A 20,439-nucleotide genomic window follows, 5' to 3' on the forward strand; every position below is an offset into this window, starting at 1 on the left:
CACCCCACCAGCCTCCGCATTCAAAGGATCATCCTCCGGCATTTCCGCCAACTCCAGCATGATGCCACCACCAAACACATCTTCCCTTCACCCTCCCTGGCGGCATTCCGTAGGGATCGTTCCCTCCGTGACACCCTGGTCCACTCCTCCATCACCCCCTACTCCTCAACCCCCTCCTATGGCACCTCCTCATGCAAACGCAGAAGGTGTAACACCTGCCCCTTCACTTCCTCTCTTCTCACCGTCCAAGGGCCCAAACACTCCTTTCAAGTGAAGCAGCATTTCACTTGCACTTCCCTCAACTTTGTCTACTGCATTCGTTGCTCCCAATGCGGTTTCCTCTACATTGGAGAGACCAAACGCAGACTGGGTGACCGCTTTGCAGAACACCTTCGGTCTGTCCGCAAGCATTACCCAGACCTCCCTGTTGCTTGCCATTTTAACACTCCACCCTGCTCTCTTGTCCACATGTCTGTCCTTGGCTTGCTGCATTGTTCCAGTGAAGCTCAACGCAAACTGGAGGAACAGCACCTCATTTTCCGACTAGGCACTTTACAGCCTTCCGGATTGAATATTGAGTTCAACAATTTTAGATCTTGAACTCCCTCCTCCATCCCCACCCCCTTTCCGTTTCTTCCCCCTCCTTTTTGTTTTTTCCAATAATTTATATCGATTTTTCTTTTCCCACTTATTTCCATTATTTTTAAATGGATTTCCACCCATCGTTTATTTATACCTTTTATGCCCCTTTAGTCTTATTTCACCCCACCCCCACTGGAGCTATCTGTACTTTGCTTGTCCTGCTCTCCATTCTTAATTAGCACATTCTTTTAGATAATATCACCACCTTCAACACCTCTTTGTTCTTTTGTCTGTGACATCTTTTGGTTATCTCCTCCTATCACTGCTTGCTTGTCCCAACAAACCCCCCCTTCTCCTCCCCCCCCACCTTAAACCAGCTTATATTTCACCCCTTTCCTATTTTAACTTAGTTCTGTTGAAGGGTCACGAGGACTCGAAACGTCAACTGTGCTCTTCTCCGCCGATGCTGCCAGACCTGCTGAGTTTTTCCAGGTATTTCTGTTTCTGTTTTTGTTTTGAATTTCCAGCATCCGCAGTTTTTTGTTTTTATTTAATACAGAGTTTCAGTTACCTTCTCACTAGAGTGGTGGATGGCCAGTCAAGTGATTCCTCAGATGTCTCTTGGGGATAGCGAAAAGGACCTTGTATAACTGTGAGCAGTGCTAAACTTCACTGGTAGTGTAGAGTAATTAGCTACACTGGCCCCAGGTCTTCCTTGATCAAATGGTGCACCTCAGTTAAAGCATCCCTGATGAGCCTGAACCACTTCATGAATTGTTCCTCTGTCATGTCAGATAGTTGATTTTGTTGTAATAAACACGCTGATACAGGTGGGGAGAGCTGTGAGATAATTCCTCCCTTTCCCACCTCTTGACTGACTGCAACAAGATGTATTTTAGAGAAGTGTTTTAATCCCTTGAGTGTTGTGACTATAAAGACATGAAACAAGCTTTCTTATAACTCAAAAGAAAGGAGAAACATTTATTTGCACAACACCCAAAATATAGTCACAATGACACCCACTCCTCATCCACACACACAAAGATGATTTCTAGACATGTAGCTTGCACTTAAATTGTTTAAAGGGTAAAAAAATAAACATGTCACTTCCATAAACAGTCCTCAAGATGGTAGTTGAAACATTGCAAGCCTGAAGGATTCTCTCTTGGTTCACTGAAGATAATAGAAGTTGGAGGCTTTTGTTTTTTCAGTCGAAATTGTGTTTGAGCCCCTGTAGTGAAGATTATAATCTTTCAGGTAAAACAAATTAACCCCACTTCACTGCCTGAGATAACTTTCTTATTGAGGCACTGTTCTTTCCTTTTACTGTGCAAGATTTCTTCCTTTGTAGTATTGGTCCCACACTAACTTTCTGGGCCGCCCTTGTGGATTAATAAGATATTTTCCTATCACGAGCCAATTTCTGTCATGTGATCACAGTATCAATGTTTCTATTGTTCACACAAATGGGTGATGGCTGAGCAATTCATCACACAATGGAGGATGTTTGGTAAGCAATCAATATTCCAGCCATGAATTGCCTCCAAAATGTCTTTATTTGTAATTCCATCTTCATGGGGCCAGCAAGTCTAACAGTCATTGTTACCTTAAGTCTCTTCAATGCAAGGTCCTCCAAGGTTGTTTTCATTTTAATTTCATTCCAGAGGTATGCTCAGATGTGTCTGTCCTTGTCTGTACAAAAACCATAAAGGAGGCCAGATGACCGTCTGGAGTCCATTTTGTCAAGGTAATTGTCCATTATTCCATGGTGTCATCTTTAGAAATAGTATCCGTCTTCCTAATAAGTTTTACAGGCATATGACATAACCATGACAACACCACCTGGAATAAACCTTGCCGGTTAGTGTAATCCTTATGCAAATCAACTTTCTCCTGGGGTTAAATTATCTCCATTCTTTTGAAGTCCACCGTAATTCTAAATTAGTTTTTCAAATCTTGGCTTTTAACAAAACATTAGTAAGTTAAATTAACTTTTTTAAAATCACCTTTTACGAAGCTTTCTCGATCCATTTCTGAATATGACCAAACCTTAGGATTGGGTTAATCATGAATGGCTAATTTGTTAACACGTTGTAATGATAATGTGGCACTGTTTAGACTGGGCTACTTTATCATTACAATTACTGAACAGGGCAAAATGTGGTCCAAATATTTTGATTTGTGGTATTATATTTGTTCGCAGGGGTATTAAAGGTCACAGAATGAAAGTGGGTAGATAGAGACTACCCACGGATTGGCCATGATCTAATTGAATGCAGAACAAGCGGGAGGGGCAAAGTGGCCTACTCCTGTTCTTGTGTTGCTATGTAGTTTATTGGACTTCTCCACATTGCAGAAGGTATGTCAAATGCCAGCTAGGAACCAACCCAGTTTGCCAATAGTGCAGTGTTTGTTACGCCAAATACTTTGCAGTGGCAGATCAGCATTAATTTGGAACAATGAACAGCCACATTTTTTAGGTGAGGTGCAGTATTAAAGCTTGGATCAGCTGCGTGTGTATTTTCTTTACCTGCTGCAGCAACACCATTCTGCTTTGTTCCAGTTCAGTGTCCACATGTTCAGTCCCCTCCCTGCCCCCCCCCCCCCCCCCCCCCCGCCCCCCCCCACCACCCACCACCCACACAATGTTCAGTGCCTTTGAATCAGCTGTACATTCAGGCTAATTCAAAGGATATTCAAATTAACTTGGAAATGTGCCAGCTCCTCCATTGACAGCTTGTGGACCTAATTATCACCCAATCCTCACATATAAAAAATTTATAGAGGGAGTGAATGTTGGGGGGGTGCATACTAATCTAAGCCGCTTTCCATTTTAGTAACTCAATATTTAACACATCACTTGACACCAGATGGCTCATCGGATAACCAATGCTGGAAATCAAAAGAGAAAATGCTGGAAATACTCAGCAAGACAGGCAGCGTCTGTGGAGAGAGAAACAAAGTTAATGTTTCAGGTTGATGCCTTTTCATTAGAACTGGGATAAGGTGGAGATGTAATAGTTTTTGAGCAAGGAGGAGGACAAAGGAAGGTCTGTGATTGGGTGGATGGCGGGAGATTAAATGACAGAAAAGCTACCCTTACAGGGCAAAAAGGAATGGTGTTGGGGCAAGCAAAGAAACAAGCAAAAGATGTGCCTAGAGCAAGTGTTCCACTGTTTGAAAGCGAAAATAAGAGAAAAACTGAAACATGCAAAGAAATGGAAATGAAATAGGCAGAGTTTAGAGTCTGGAATTGTTGAACTCCACGTTAAGTCTGGAAGGCTGTAAAGTGCCTAATTGAAAAATGAGGTGCTGTTCCTCAGATGTACGTTGAGCTTCACTGGGACAGTGCAGCAGGCCAAGGACACAGATGTTGGGGTGATGGTGAAGAAATATCCAGAACATGTTTGTAAAGTCAACCCTCTAATTTCTGAATTAGGTTTTCTAATTTTTTAATTTGTTTTTTGTATGATAGTTTCTTTTGCTATCAATTGTTTCCTTTCATTATTTTGGAAACTTCTAAAGATCACCTGAAATTGTTTTTACTTCCAATGAGAACAAACTCGTATTAATCTTTCCTAATAAATAAGATTCCTGAGGCTGAGTATTATCCAAATTGGCCTATGCGCTATTATCTCAAAGGCTAAAGTATCCTTCTGATGGTCTAAAGACTGGAGTAATGAACACTACTCCAGAAAAGGTCTAACCAGTGTTTTTTATTGGGTTGCAACTTTGATTTGTATCCTGTTCTATCACTACTACAACTACAATTACTAGTTTGATTGTTTCAAAGGAGTTTCTCCAATAACTGTAAATTCCTTTCCCGATCAGTATGCTGCATGACTTTTGCATTTAACTCAAATTCCCTATCCTGGTCTCATATCAATTATTCCTACATCTTCACTGCCTCCTTTTTTCATCGATTGGCTCATTTTCCCAAAGGTTGCAACTTCCATTGAACTTGCTTGTGTTATTTCTCAATGTTTGCTATAGCTCTAAATTTAGTATCTTTTGCAACCCTTGAAATATTGTTTTTCATGCCATGAATATTATTAATATCAGAGGCCTGAGGTATCGCTTCCATAAGCCTTTGCCTACTGGAAAGTTCTCTTTTATGGCAATATTCCAATTCAGTCAATTTTCTACCCAATGCTTTCGTTATATTTGGTGATTTTTAACTTTATGCGATTTTATATAACTGCCAACATGGCAGTGATATCTACAACATGAAGTAATATCCAAATAACAATCCAACTCTTTAATTCAGCACAGTTTCCCCCTCCTGGGTCATGCTCGCAGTCCTTTGTCAAACTGTCCTTTCCAGGTCCCTGTCTATGATTTCTTTTATTCTCTATGACTCGTATCGGATGCCATTTGGCAATTTTGAAACAATGTAATCATGTTTGTGATTTTGCAATCCTTTGGGACCTCTTTCCAATTAAATGAATTTTTTAAAATATTGCTTAAAGATTTGGCAATATTTAACCCACTTCCACTGGAAGTATGTTTTCTAAACCTCATTCTTTACTTACTTTAGAAATAGGTAACATTTGTAATGACCATTCCTATCATTTACAGCGTATTACCTAACTCTTCCTTGGTCTTTTCTGAAAACATAATCCTTGGATTAGGCAAATCTCCAACCTATTCCTCTGTAAAACAGGTGGGAAGAAACTGTTTAAGAGGATTCTTTTCTTATCCCCAGGTTCAGAATTCTCTCCCCTTTTTAAATGGCCTGATACTTTCTATTTGTATCACCTTGTCTGCTATTTAAACAACCACTTGTTAGATGTTCTTCATTTTTAACATGATTTTGTTTGTGCTTTATTTCAAGTTCTCCAAACCCTTCTTAAATTACTCTATTTTAGGTGGCTTCTGTTTGTCCCTTAAAATATAACTTATAGTCCTATTTAGTTATGTTGGCCCCTTTTAATTTTATTTTACAAAATTGAATTTTGACTGCAGCCTTCCTCACCATTATAGATTCTCCATAATGAGTCCATTTTCTTTAAACATTTTTTTTATATCTCCTCGCAAGTCTGTTCTTTTTAAACTTCAACATTTTTGTGTTACTGCCCTTTCCATACAGCCCCATGAGCATTTCACATCTGATTAGTCAGTGGATCTTAGATGTTCCTCAGGTTTGAGTTTGAATCTCCATCATTAAATCCAAAATAAGTTCTAACTTCATTGGCTCTCCAACAACTGTCTTCCACTGCCCCAGGAACATAAATCTTCCTCAGTTGTTTTGCTGTTGTGATCCAAGTCAATATTCAGGTGACTGAAATCTCCATCATCAATGTGAATCTTGTGTTTTGGTGTGAGAAGTGGGCATAATTTTCTGGAAAGCTCCCAAAGCACATCCTGCAAACACAATGTGCAGCAAATTTCAATCAGCCCGATGGGAGGTCTCCCTCAGTGCTTAACTACATAACCAAGTCATTTTGCAATGGCTCAGGAACATAATGTTCAGGAACATGTTGCATCAACTCATCCGTTCTAACCTTCTATTGCATTTTAATACACTTAGATCAGAAGAGTTCTGTCAGCTATCTGGATAGTATCTCAAGCCATGAACTCAGCTTGAGGCCTCACTTCAAGTTGGACCTTTACCAGTTTTGTTGCTTAGTGTCTGACCATGATAGTTCAGATTCAAAGCATGTTGAACACTTATGTGGCTGATCAAGTTGAAGACAGTTTATATCCCTGTGTAAGGAGTTTCTATTTTCCTAAGCAGTGTTCCTTTACAACCTCCATATTCAAAATCTGAATAATAACTATTTTATTTAGGTCTATTTCTTGTTTGGTCAATATATATTCATAATATCTTCTCATTATTGGTGGAACTTTGACAAAGATTTACAGCCAATTGAATTGTTAACTTGGTCCAAATATTGGAAGTTAAAAGCCCTAACTGTTCATGTTTTGAAACTATTGTCGAAATATCCTCTGGTTAGTGCCTTCAACCGGATTCCCATGGAATTCAGCTACATATCCTTTTAGCAATTCAGATTTAACTTGAGGTGCCTTCTGTGCCATCCCTTATCATTAGCTAATGGATTGAATCTGACAGAGACACCAATCACTGACCCTACTCAGAATATTTTAGTACTGCACAGTAAACATAGCAGGTCAGTGAGAGACAGTTATACAGATAAGGCTGATGTTGAATTTGAATTTGGTGGCTTATGGCACCTCAGAAAGAAATAGGAAAAACTGACCATTGACTAAGCAAGTACAGTACCTACAGATTAAATGAAGCACAGATAATGCTAGTCGACAATTGCAAGTAGACTTATTTCTCCGTTATGAATGTATACTACCATTTTACTTAAGGAATCAAAAACTTAAATATGTTCAAATTGCTTTAATTTTCTGAATTAATTTGATGGGGTCAAACGAAGAACATTCACACCAGCACCAACCCCAATATTTATTCGATTCTTAAATTGGCATTGGCAGAACCACGTTTCAACAAAATACTTTTACACAACTTTGCACAGCTGTCAGGATAAGGTACGGAGGACGCATGAAATGTAATTTTTAACAGCCTGGGCGCTGTTGCTGCTGGTATCTTTATTAAAACCGTTCACACAGTCTAACGTTGGCGACAGAGGGGATGCACTTAGTCATGAAGACAAGTTAAATTTGTTTGCGATCTTTGGTCCGAATAAATTGATGCAACGCCCGTCTGAGCGCAAAAAAAAAATCCCCCCTCGCTTAGGTTCTGTTCGACTGTGGAGGAGTTGACCTCGCATCTTCTTAAAAAAAAAACAACTGAGAGTGCAGATTTCTCAACTGGGAATCGTCCGCAAAAAAAAAAGGCGAGAATGCAGATTTCTCAACTGGAAATCATCCGTAAAAAAAAGCGAGAATGCAGATTTCGGAATCATCCGTGCAGCAGAAGGAAGTGTGTGAAGCATTGGAGAAGTATTGTTAGACGGAAGCCCTGAAATTATACGGCAGGATAGAAATCTAACCCCCCACCACCCACCCGCTTCGCCCTCGGGGTGACAGCCTTCGCCCCTGTGCCTTCCTGAAGTAGCGAGAGAGCAAGTTTAAATCCCGCAGTGAGTAGACAGAGCGCCTTGGGGCGCTTCTGAAAGGTGTGACACGGGGCTGGATAAACACTCTTCCCCTTTCGACAATGAAAAATGCGGGGAACAAGTACAATGGGCTTTGTTTAATATTTACCGAGAAGCCTCCAAGGCTTGTTCAATCCATATTTGCATAACTCGAGTTTAAAAACCTATTTTCAATTGGATTTCACCAGACCGAGAGAGATGAAATTACTACATTGTATAGTTTGCCACCAGGTCATTTGTGAGTGACCTCCAAAAGGGTCGGGGACAAGCCCTGCAGCCAAACACCCATTGAACCCCCTAATCCTTCGCACGCAACTCGCTCGTAAATAGTTTGTGGGATTAGTAGAGGGTTTGCACCTATCGCACTCGTTTCGTGTAACAGATTTCAGCTACGTGACTCCAGTAAAATTGCTTTTCCAGAGTCCCTCAGTTTACTAATTCCGGCTGTTACGACTGTATTTTCACTGCGCCCTGTTTTACCCTTGAAATAACGGCTTTAAAATACGTATAGAGAACAGTCACCGATCGAAATAATTCACTGCATGTGAACCGCTTTGCAGCTTCCAGAGCGAAACCAATAACCAATTCTTTCCTTCTTATTTACAACCTTTCACTGTTGCTGTGTTAATCTGCATCTGTGGTATTATTATAGTCACACCCTGACATAGTGTGTGACTATTTTGAACATGAGCTGACTGTAGATGCGCCAGGCTGTGTTCAGTTGCTCTTGAATCTTGCAGGGTCCCGCCCGAGTGTAGCCCAAGTCTATAGAAATGTCCCGATTCCTTTGACTTTTAGCACGTTTATTCAGAAAGAATTTAAAAAAAAAGAATAGCTTATCCAAAGCGGCCAAATTGGTGGTCCCCGCAATCCTGATGCAAAACCCAGACTGTGTGTGTTCGGATGTCTCCAGTCACGGTTCACTGCTTCTGTCTCTCCTCCCTGTTCATAAAACTAAAAAAAAAGAGAGCCCTAGACTGAAAATTCATTTTTTGGACACCTTTTGATTTGAAGGGGCTGCCTGCAGGAGGGGTGGGGTTACACTCTGAACCCACTCTCCACTTGCCCAGCAGAAACAATGAGCTGGGACTCGGTGAGACCCTCCATCGGGTGCTCCTCCACACCGGCCCCCTTCTCCCTCAGCGCCAGCCTGGGGCACAGCATCACTTGGCAGCTTCTCCAGAAAGTGTCTGACAGGTAGATGTAGAGAATGGGGTTGGCGCAGCTGTTGAAGTAGGAGAGGACCACCATGAACTCGAAGAACCTCCTGAGGGTGAAGCTGTCGGGGATGGGCAGGAAGACAGCGCAGATGTTGATGATGTAGAACGGGAGCCAGCAGATAGCAAAGGCCAGCACTATGGCCACGACCATGGTGGTGACCTTCTTCTCTGAGTTCTCAGCCTGGCTTCTATGGGATGATATCAGGGCGCTCTTTATTCTCATCAGCAACAAGATGTAGCAGAGCGAGATGATGGTGAAGGGCAGGGCAAATCCCAGCACAAAGGTATAGACAATGAAGGTGGTGGACCAAACAAACACAGGCTCCGGCCAGATTAAAGTACATACACCCAAAGTGCCGTCCACATCCGAATATATGGCCATGGGGATGACAGGAATGAAGGAAATCGCCCAGAGGATGACACTGACCCTCTTTGCCAGCCTTGGGCTGCGCCACCTGGACGATCTGACGGGGTGGACCACAGCCAGGTACCTGTCGATGCTCATCACCGTGATGCAGAAAACGCTGGTGAACTGGTTAATGCCGTCAAGGATCATCACCAGCCGACACATGAAGCCGCCAAAGGGCCAGCGGCGGAGGGCGATCTGCAGAGCGAGGAATGGCAGGCCCAGCATGAAGAGGCCGTCTGCTATTGCCAGGTTGAAGATGTAGATGTTGGCCACTGTCCTCATCCTGGCCTGGTGGACAATGGTGAAGATGACCAGCGAGTTGCCGGTCAGCCCCAGCACACACACCAAGCAGTAGAGCGTGGGGACAAGGACGTCGTAGAGACTTGACTCTGCTCCATCCTCCAGGTCCTGGGTGTCGTTCGCCGGCCACAGCCCATCGGATGCGTTGGCTGCCGCTTCCAGATGAAAGAGGGTCTCGGCATCCACCCTTAGCACCGACGTGTTCCCTTCAGGTGGAGAGCAGCTCATTTTGTTGCTGTTGATGTTCACGCGGCGGAGGCAGGATTAAGACATCCGAGCCGCTTTGAGGTGTTCTTCACTGAAACAAGGGGGCTTTCACCAGCTGAATGGCCAATTCGGAATCCGGTCCATCTTCTCAGCTTCTGATCGCTGGGGCTTTTTGTGAGTCATTTCCAGCCGTTTCCACATCCCCATCTGCTCAGTGCCCCAGATCGCTGAACTCTACTTTCCATAATCACTCTCTCTTTTCAAATAGTTTCCAACTTTCCTGGTATTAAATTACTTTGTCAGTGGTCATCAGTTAAAGCACAGCGCCCACTACAGCAGCTCATTACAAATTCCATCACTCATCTCAAGAGAAGTTTACCATTGCTGTCAGGGCCAGCTTATTGCACCGAACCCCCTCGACTGTTACACACCAACGTGTAAGGGCTGTTTATTCTCCCGGCATTAACTTCCAGAGTGTGTTTAAAACACTGCAGATTTACTTGTCAAATAGCTCACTCACTAAATTCTAACCTCTTCACATATCCAGATTCATGGGCACTGGAATATTTATTAACTGCTCTCAGGTATTTAGACAAATAACCAAAAAAAAAACACATCTTGGGTTGAAATGTTAGTTCGCTGATCTTGGGAGAGGTTGAAGGGGGAAAGAATGGATGTTAACTGGCGGGTGAGAGCATTTCTGCTCTGGCACATCAACATGCTGCTAGTCCCTATACAGTTCAAATTGGAAAGGGGGTACGATCGCCCTCCGCCCCCCATGTTTTAATCAGCACTTGATTAAAAACAGCTTTCAAATAAGGCGCACAGGCAACACACACACACCAGATGATTGAAAGTATTTGAACAATGTCCTCATACAGACAGCTCCGGATGTCACTTTTTTCCCTCGATTGTGTCGAAAGACATCCCTGGAATTCCTCAAAATGTTCTCCTCCCTCATCAATCACATGTCACGCCTAATTTAACACTTTCCCCGTCTGGCAAATGTTCAAAACTCCAAAAATAAAATATTACATCCCCTGGAATCCTGTGGATCGACGGGACGTACCTCCCTGCGAATCCTCAGCAAGTATATGAAGCCTCTCATTTTAACCTGGCCTAATCTGCCTTTAAATCTGTCAGGGCTGGACTGGACCCTTCCCCCTTTAACGGGGGGAGTCACCATTTGAGAGGAGGGCCTCCTATTTTAGGCCACAACTTTTTGAAAATCACTTTAGGCGTCAATTAGACCCCAGCTTTTAACTAAGATGGGAACTTTGCAGCGTTTCACTGTTGAAGGGAGCGGGGCATGTGTATTTCAGACAGGTTTCGCAATAGTTTAGGGCATCATTACTAAAGTTCGATTTGCGAAAGAATATATTGAGTGCAACCAATTAATAGGAAGGAAATAAATCCCTTTACTGGCAGGACTCGTCAATGTAAAGTTATTCACTTTTGATTCTGCAGAATCTGTGGCTGCTGCAGGCCAGACCGCTTGGTCTAAAGTTTTGAGGACCTCTGCACCAGCAGTGGGTGTAAGAACTGCACAACCTGCCTTAAAGGAAGGAATGGTCAGGCTGAGCCTTACCCTCACCTCTTGCCAGGTTTAGTTGAGCATGTTTGCGGACCTGGTTCCCTTATGCTGCACTCTCACCCCTCCCCACCCACCGCGGTCAAGCACTCTTTCAAAGGACCACTGGCCGTGATGTGGGACAAAATCATAGCGAAGCGCTCCCACCTCTAAAATCGGGCGGCTGTCTTCCATCTCCACTGGTCTCCTTTTAAAATTAGCTACTCTTTCAAAAGTGGGGCTGACTCTCACTTGGGAAGGACGTTGACAGTGATTCGGAGAAGCGTCGCAATGGGGCTCTCTTTAAACAATGGGCTTGATCCGCAGCCCTTCGGATTATATATGGACTTGGCGGATCCACGGAACCTAAATTTAAGCAAAGGTAATTTCCGCTTCATTTTTATTTTTCTCTTCATGCATTCAACCCTTGAGGTCGCAGTCCCCAGGGGAGTTTAATTTACAGTGGGTTATTCATTACGGCCATCCTCAAACGGGTTAACGGTGGGTTGGGTGAGGGGGGGGTTCCAGAAGGCAGCACATTCCACTATCCCAATCTTCAGACTTTCCTTGACCCCCCCGGCAAGAAATGAATGGGGGTGGGGGCGGGGAGCCCCATGTGATCATCTTTCAATAGATTCAAGAGTTATACTCACTGAATTTAAATTCCACCAGCCACCCTATCGATTTCTTAAACCTATGCATTGGGTGTTACATCTTTGTTTACAGAGAAAACGACAATCCCCCATGGAAAAGCGGCATTTCCCAATTACAACCGTTATTCGCGCAGATTAATGTTCATGCACTGTTCGTTATCTTTAATGGGGGCTGGACTTAAACTTTAATTGGCCCCCGGGGGAGGTGCGGGGGAGTCACGTCTCCCTATTGTCATGAAAGAGAATAAAATCAGAAAATGCATTACCAGAGAATCCAGTAGGTCTGGTGCGAATGAGGCACACACAAGGGCTGGATGGAGTCTGACACTGCAGACTTGCCTTAATACACGCGAGAGGCTGCAACAAAACATTCCCCAATGCGGCTTGACAATGACTTTGAAGTATTTTTTTTTTAAACACCGTTTTAATTCATATACATTTCCAATAAATTATTGCGCTTGTGACCCGATCTTTATCTTCTTCGGTCTTTCCTGTTTTTCTGCAGCAGATTTCCCAGGGACAATCCCTCATAAACACGATTCCTGCAATGTCAGCGGTCCTATGAACCCAAGGCCCACATTTCCCCCACTGACCATCATTTCGAGTTGTTTAAATTCTGCAACAGGATTTAAAGAAAACGAGCCACGTGTACATCCCCTTGATTGCGTTTCGAGCGATTATCCAGTTGTGACCCATGTACCTTCCTGCACATATAGAAGGGTACAGCACATGGTGGGCTCTTCACGCTTTTGTAGGTTCTCCAAGAACTGCCCATTCCTGTTACCCCGCACCTAGACATTTCCCTTTTCTTTTTGATATACATATCCATTCCCTTTTAAACGCTCCTATAGTTTCTATACCATTGCTGTTACTGACGGGGCTGTTCATGCTCTGACAATCTTCTACTTAAAAATAATGATTTTGATGAGGATGATAGAGTGATGGGAAATATGGTGAGGTGCGGGGTTGGGGGAGATGGTAGCGCAGTGAGACTGTCACTAGATTAATAATCGACAGGTTAATGCACTGGCCTCATGGGTTCAAACCCCACCAGGGTGGCTGGTGGAATTTAAATTCAATGAACGTAAAGCGAGTCTCAGTAATGGTGACTGTGACGTTGTTGTAAAAACCCGTCTGGGTTTATAATTAGGACCATGGTACAGAAAGAGCCCATTGTATCTGCACTGGCCCAAGAAAGAAACTAGCACCCCGTTTTAATCCCACTTTTCAGCACCTGGTCCCTAGCCTTGCAGGTTACATCAGCAGATCCAGGTATCTTTTAAATGCTCTGAAGAAGAGGTATACGGACGCAAAACGTTAACTCTGTTTCTCTCTCTCCCCAGATGCTGTTGGACCTGCTGAGTATTTCCAGCGTTTTCTGTTTTTGTTTCAGATTTCCAGCATCCGCAGTATTTTGCTTTTACCTTTTAAATGAGTTGAGCATTTCAGCCTCAACCACCAACTTTGCAGTGAATTCCAGACACCCACCACCCTCTGGGTGAAAAGGTTTTTCCTCATGTCCCCTCTAATCCTCCTACCAATCACCTTAAATCTGTGCCCCCTGGTAATTGACCACTCAGCAGGAGGAAACAGGTCTTTCCTGTCTACCCTACCTAGGCCCCTCATAATTTTGTACAACTCAATTAGGTCACCCCTCTACCTCCTCTGTTCTGAGGAAAACAACCCTAGCCTATCCAATCTTTCCTCATAGCTGCGATTTTCAGGCCCTGGCAACATTCTTGTAAATCTCCTCTGCACTCTCTCCGACAGCAATTATGTCCTTCCTGTAATGTGGTGACCAGAACTGTGCACAAAATGTCAGCTGTGGCCTAACCAGCATTTTATACAGTTCCATCATTACATCCCTGCTTTCATATTCAGTACTTCACCCAATAAAGGAAAGCATTCCATATGCCTTCTTGACCACCTTGTCCAACTGCCACCTTCAACACCTGTGGATGTGCACGCCAAGGTCTCTCACTTCCTCAACCCCTCTCAATAACTTCCCATTAATTGAGTAATCCCTTCTTTGTTTGCTCTCCACAAATGCATTAAGACCAGAAGACCATAAGACATAGGAGCAGAAATTAGGCCATTCGGCCTAATCGAGTCTGCTCCGCCATTCAATCATGGCTGATAAGTTTCTCAACCCCATTCTCCCGCCTTCTCCCCGTAACCTTTGATCCCCTTACCAATCAAGAACCTATCTATCTCCGTCTTAAATACACTCAATGACCTGGCCTCCACAGCCTTCTGTGGCAATGAATTCCATAGATTCACCACTCTCTGGCTAAAGAAGTTTCTCCTCATCTCTGTTCTAAAAGGTCTTCCCTTTACTCTGAGGCTGTGCCCTCGGGTCCTAGTCTTTCCTACTAATGGAAACATCTTCCCCACATCCACTCTATCCAGGCCTTTCAGTATTCTGTAAGTTTCAATCAGATCCCCCCTCATGCTTCTAAACTCCATCGAGTATAGACCCAGAGTCCTCAAACGTTCCTCATATGTTAAGCCTTTCATTCCTGGGATCATTCTCGTGAACCTCCTCTGGGCCCTCTCCAGGGCCAGCACATCCTTCCTGAGATACGGGGCCCAAAATTGCTCACAATATTCTAAATGTGGTCTGACCAGAACCTTATAAAGCTTCAGCAGCACATCCCTGCTTTTATATTCTAGTCCTCTCGAAATAAATGCCAACATTGCATTTGCCTTCCTAACTATCGCGTCAACCTGCAAGTTAACCTTACGAGAATCCTGGACTAGGACTCCCAAGTCCCTTTGCACTCCAGATTTCTGAATTCTCTCCCCATTTAGAAAATAGTCTATGCCTCTATTCTTCCTACCAAAGTGCATGACCTCACACTTCCCCACGTTGTATTCCATCTGCCACTTCTTTGCCCATCCTCCTAACCTGTCCAAATCCTTCTGCAGCCTTCCCGCCTCCTGAATACTACCTGTCCCTCCACCTATCTTTGTATCATCTGCAAACTTAGCCAGGATGCCCTCAATTCCTTCATCTAGATCATTAGTGTATAAAGTTGTGGTCCCAACACTGACCCCTGTGGAACTCCATTAGTCACCGGCTGCCATCCTGAGAAGGACCCCCTTATCCCCACATCTGCCTCCTGCCAGACAGCCAATCTTCTATCCATGCTAGTACCTTGCCTCTAACACCATGGGCTCTTATCTTACTGAGCAGCCTCCTGTGTGGCACTTTGTCAAAGGCCTTCTGGAAGTCCAAGTAGATAACATCCATTGGCTCTCCTTTGTCTAACCTACTCGTTACCTCCTCAAAGAATTCTAACAGATTTGTCAGGCATGACCTCCCCTTGATGAAACCATGCTGACTTTGCCCTATTTTACCATGCACTTCCAAGTATTCTGAAATCTCATCCTTAATAATGGACTCTAAAATCTTACCAACGACCGAGGTCAGGCTAATCGGCCTGTAATTTCCCGTCTTTTGCCTCACTCCCTTCTTAAACAGGGGGGTTACATTAGCGAATTTTCAGTCCTCTGGGACCCTCCCTGACTCCAGTACCTTATACTTTTCTGGATTGAATTCCATTTGCCATTTTCCCACCTACTCAACCAAACCATTGAAATCATTCTGAAGTCAACAGCTAACCTCTTCATTATCAACTATATGGCCAATTTTTGTGTCATCTGCAAATTTCCCAATCATGCCTCCCACATTTAAGCCTAACAAAGTCAACAAACAGCAAGGGCCCCAACACTGAGCTCTGCGGCACACCACTGGAAACCGATTTCCATTCGCAAAAACATCCATCAGCCTTTATCCTTTGTTTTTTGTCACTGAGGCAATTTTGGATCCGACTGCCACCTTCCCCTGTATCCCATGATATCTCTGAAGAAGAGTCATACAGACTCAAAACCTTAACTCTGTCTTTCTCTCCACAGATGCTGTTAGACCTGCTGAGTATTTCCAGCACTTTCTGTTTTTGTTTCAGATTTCCAGCATCAGCAGTATTTTGCTTTTATCCCATGAGATCTTACTTTCCTGATCAGTCTACCATGTGAAACCTTGTCAAATGCCTTACTGAAATACATGTAGACAACATCCACTGCACTACCCTCATCAATCCTCCTTGTTACTTCCTCAAAAAACTCTATTAAGTTAGTAAGACACAATCTTACCCTAACAAAACCATGCTGACTATCCCTGATCAATCCGTGTCTTTCTAAGAGACAGTTTATCCTGTCTCTCAGAATTGTTTCCAATAATTTGCCCACCACCAAAGTCAGACTGACCGGCCTATAATTTTCTGGCCTATCCTCCACACCCTTTTTAAATAATGGTACAATGTTCACAGACCTCCAATCCTCTGCGATCTCGCCTGTATCAAGTGAGGATTGGAAAATGATCCACAGAGCATCCACTATTTCCTCTGTGGCTTCCTCCAACAGCCTGGGATACAATCCATCTGGTCCTGATGGTTTATCCAACTTCAAGGATGCCAAAACCTCCAGTACTCCCTCTCTCACACTGCTTATTGTATCTAATGTTTCACACTCCTCCTATTTAACTAGAATGTCTGCATCATCCCTCCCCTTAGTGAAGACAGAGACAGAGACTCATTGATAACCTTGCCCACATCTTCTGCATCAGCCCGCAAGTTACCATGTACATCTCTGATAGGCTCTACCTTTTCCTTAGTTATTCTCTTGCTCTTAAGGTACTGGTAAAACATCTTAGGATTTTCTCTGATTTTACCTGTCAATATTTTTCCATATCCTCTCTTCTGCTTTCCCAATTTCCATTTTTACTTCAACACTGTTCTTTCTATACTTCTCCAAGCGTGTGACTGTCCTTTAGGGAAGGAAATCTGCTGTCCTTAGCCGATCTGGCCTACGTGTAATTCTGGACCCACATAATGTAGTTGACTCTTAACTGCCCTCTGAAATGGCTTAGCAAGCCACTCAGTTCATGGGCAAAAAAAGGGATGGACAACAAATGCTGGCCTTGCTAGTGACACTAGCATCTCATGAAATAATAAAGAATGATGCTTTGGACTTAGGCCCTCTGGTTTTCTCCCTGTTTATTTCATAACATTTCAGAATTGAGTACATATCTACCAGATCTTTCCATAATCTTCTCTGTTCTAATAAAATGAGCCCCAGTTCTGAGGAGTCTTGTCTCATAACTAAAGCCTCAATCCTTAGCATAATCTAAATTTATGTGTTACCTGCAGAGGCACTGCAGTTGAGCTCCAGATAGTGGGCCTCTTAACTTTTGCTAACATTACAAGTGACCACCATTCAAAAATTCTACATAGGTTGGAAAATGATGTCAGACGCCTTGACCTGAGGACATGAAAAGCACCAAATAAATATGAATTCTTCCTTTCTACTCCTGATGCTAGTTTCACATTGTAAAGATTCCCATTGTCCAAACTGCACAGATCTGTATAGGCAACAACTTTGTGCTGGAGTGAACTAAAGCTATGTATATGTCCATAAATTCACATTCCGCAGAAAGCATTTTGTGAGTAGCCTCTCACTTACACCTTACATCATCCACATTTTATCCACACATTTGAATTATTCTGCAGCTGCAGGTTTTCTGTTTTACGTTGATATCATGCCAAATTTTTGATTCCTTCTACAGTTAGTTAATGATCTTATGTGAGATGTGAGTGATCCAAAGGAGCTGGGGATATAAATGCCAAGCAAAGGTTTTTTCTACAACAATAATTTGCATTTATTTAGTGCCTTTAATGTAGAAAAAAAATCCCAATGTCCTTCAGAGATGCTAATATTCCTGATTATTTTTTCACAATATTGGCCAAATGCAATAGATGCTGTTGTATCTATATTAACTCCCTGTCCAATGTATGTTGTGATGTATCATCTGTGTGCAGTGCGTAGTTTTTAACCAGTTGGATTTTGCAATAATTATGTCTTGTAACGATAACCCTTGAGCTAATGGAAAGTCACAAAATGAAGGAGGGATTTTTAAGCAGACCCTTGACACAGTAACTTATCTGTTCCTGACACCTTCTCAAGGGCAAATATGCTTGGGCAATAAATACTGGCATTGCCAATGATGTCCACATCCCATGAAAAAATTTTGAAAAGATGATGACAGACTTTGGCGAGTGCTTCCAGAACATTCTGCTTGCATTTCAGATTTCCAGCAGCTGCAGTTTTTCTGTTTTATATCACACCAAGTCTTTGATTCCATATACAGCTAGTTCAAGATCCCATCTGTGTGATCTGAAGGAGCTGGGGAAAAACACGCCAAGCAAAGATGTCTTCTGCTACAACAATAACTTGTGTTTATTTAGTGCCTTTAATGTAGAAAAATGTCTCAATGCGCTTCAGAGGTGTAATCAGAAACAAATGGCACTGAGCCAAAGAAAGAGTATTAGATGGGAGTAGCTAAAACTCGGTCACAGTGTAGTTTTACACTCAGGCTTAAAGGAGATTTACAGACCTAAGCGAGGGATTCCAGGTCATGGGGCCTGAGTGGCTTAAGGCATGGCTGTCAATCATGGGCAAAGGAACGCTGGGGGCTGCTTGTATGGCAGGAGTGAAAGAAACAGATAGTTAGGGGAGCATTGGCATATGATGTTGTGTAGCTGGAAGTAGGTGGTCCTTGTACTTGAGAAGATATGTAGTCAGAGGCTCTGCTGAGGTTGAACAGGATAAGGGGAGGTGTTGGCATAGTGGCGTTGTCACTGGACTAATATTCCAGAGACCCAGGGAATGCTCTGTGGACCTGGGTTTGAATCCTGCCATGGCAGATGGTGAAATTTCAATTCAATAAATGAAAATTAAACAATTGTTGTAAAAACCTATCTGGTTCACTAATTCCCTAACTAAGGGGGAGAAACCTGCAATCCTTATCTGGTCTACATGTGACTCTAGACTCACAGCAATGTGGGTTGATTCTTAAATGTCTTCTGGACAAGATGGGTAATAAATGCTGGCTGAGCCCAGTGAATGAAAAGACAATCTCTGGGAAATTGCAGCTTGCCAATACAGAGGCAATGGAGGGTGTGGGAGCAGATGTTGTCAATGTTCATGTAGAATAACTGCAGATTTTGCCAAAGGGCAACATTTATATGTGGAAGAGGATGGGGCCAGGGCTCAACCCATGGAAGGTTCTGGAGGTAATGGCGTGGAAGTAGAAGGAGATGTGATTTCTGGAAAGAATCTGCCTATTATCAGCTTGGGGAAAAAAATAAAAGCAAGTGAGAGAAGTTCAACTGAGGCGGAGAAAGGAGGAGAGCCATTGGAGGAGGAGGATTGGGTTGACTTACGTAAAGGACTGCAGAGGCATTGAAGAGGACAAGGTGCAATAATGCATCATGGTCACTGTCACAAAGAGTCTAATTTGTGCTTTTGATCAGGGTCATTTCAATTCCTTGGCAAACCCAGAGATTGCAGAGATTCAAACATGGAGTTATAGTAAATTTGGGCACGGATTTGGGAGGCAGCAATCTAATCAAAGGCCTTGGAGAGAAAAAAAAAATTTGGAGATGAGCTGGCGGTTTACAAGGACTGATGGGTGGAGGATAGTTTTTTGAGGGAAAGGTGAAAGGTAGGGGACGGGATCTGAGAAGAGGGAAGCATTTACAATGGATGCTAACATGGCAGACAGAAGGGGAAGTGGCTGAGTCGTCATCAGTTTTAGTGGGAATGGGATAAAGGCAACAAAATGGTGATGGTCTCATGAAGAAAGAGAGCATAGCAAGGGCATGAGAGGAAATAGAAGAGAAACGAGAGATGTGGGGTCAGCTTGAGGGCAGGCAGGGGAGCCTGGGGGGTAGTTTGGTTTTGTGAGGAAGGGGAAGGATGGAAACATCAGAGAAAACTGAGAAGATGGTCACAATCATAATGATGATGAAGTATTGGAGGAGGTGAGTCTGGAGGGGCCAGGAAAGAGGGGATTAAGAAGGCAGTTGGTAATGGAGAAGATAAGCCTAGGGACAGCTCTGCTGTGCAAAATGATTCTTGAGTGGTAGAGAGTTTTGGCAGAGAAGAGTGAAACTTTCCAGCACTTTCTCTGCTCTAGCCTGATTCTGGAGGTGGAGGCTAAACCCACTGTGCACCAAAGATAAAAGTGAAAAAGTGAGAAAGCATCAATAGAGAGAATAATATTTCTGGCATGCTCTCACCAGCAGCTCCCACCCCACCCCCTCCCTCCAAGTGCTGACATCCAACCACACATCCCCCCCATCAGACAGACTGGTTACTTCCACATCAGTAAAATTGCCCACTTCTGTCCCTACTTCAATCCATTTGCTGCTGAAACCTGTACTCATTCTAATGTGCTCATAAACTTCAACTCACTGGAAGCTCAGCTGCCTTTATCCTATTCTCTACTCATTCCTCCCTATCTCTGTAACTGACTCTAGCCCAACAACATCCACAGTATTTTGCATTTCAA

At 43.3% G+C, this 20,439-nt stretch overlaps 1 protein-coding gene across 1 annotated transcript; it reads right to left on the reverse strand.

Annotated features, from left to right (window-relative positions):
• Nucleotides 1-8,705: 8,705 nt before the first annotated feature.
• Nucleotides 8,706-9,824, reverse strand: LOC144699539 (somatostatin receptor type 5-like). The gene has a single exon (XM_078570586.1). It carries the CDS (start codon nucleotides 9,822-9,824, stop codon nucleotides 8,706-8,708), a length of 1,119 nt encoding a protein of 372 aa, XP_078426712.1.
• Nucleotides 9,825-20,439: the final 10,615 nt, after the last annotated feature.

Source organism: Cetorhinus maximus, chromosome 24 (genome assembly GCF_964194155.1).
Source record: "Cetorhinus maximus chromosome 24, sCetMax3.hap1.1, whole genome shotgun sequence".
NCBI classification, from domain to species: Eukaryota; Metazoa; Chordata; class Chondrichthyes; order Lamniformes; family Cetorhinidae; genus Cetorhinus; species Cetorhinus maximus.

Excerpts from the sequence above, each read along its gene's own strand:
- LOC144699539 (XM_078570586.1), bottom strand. The coding sequence starts at position 9,824 with ATGAGCTGCTCTCCACCTGAAGGGAACACGTCGGTGCTAAGGGTGGAT.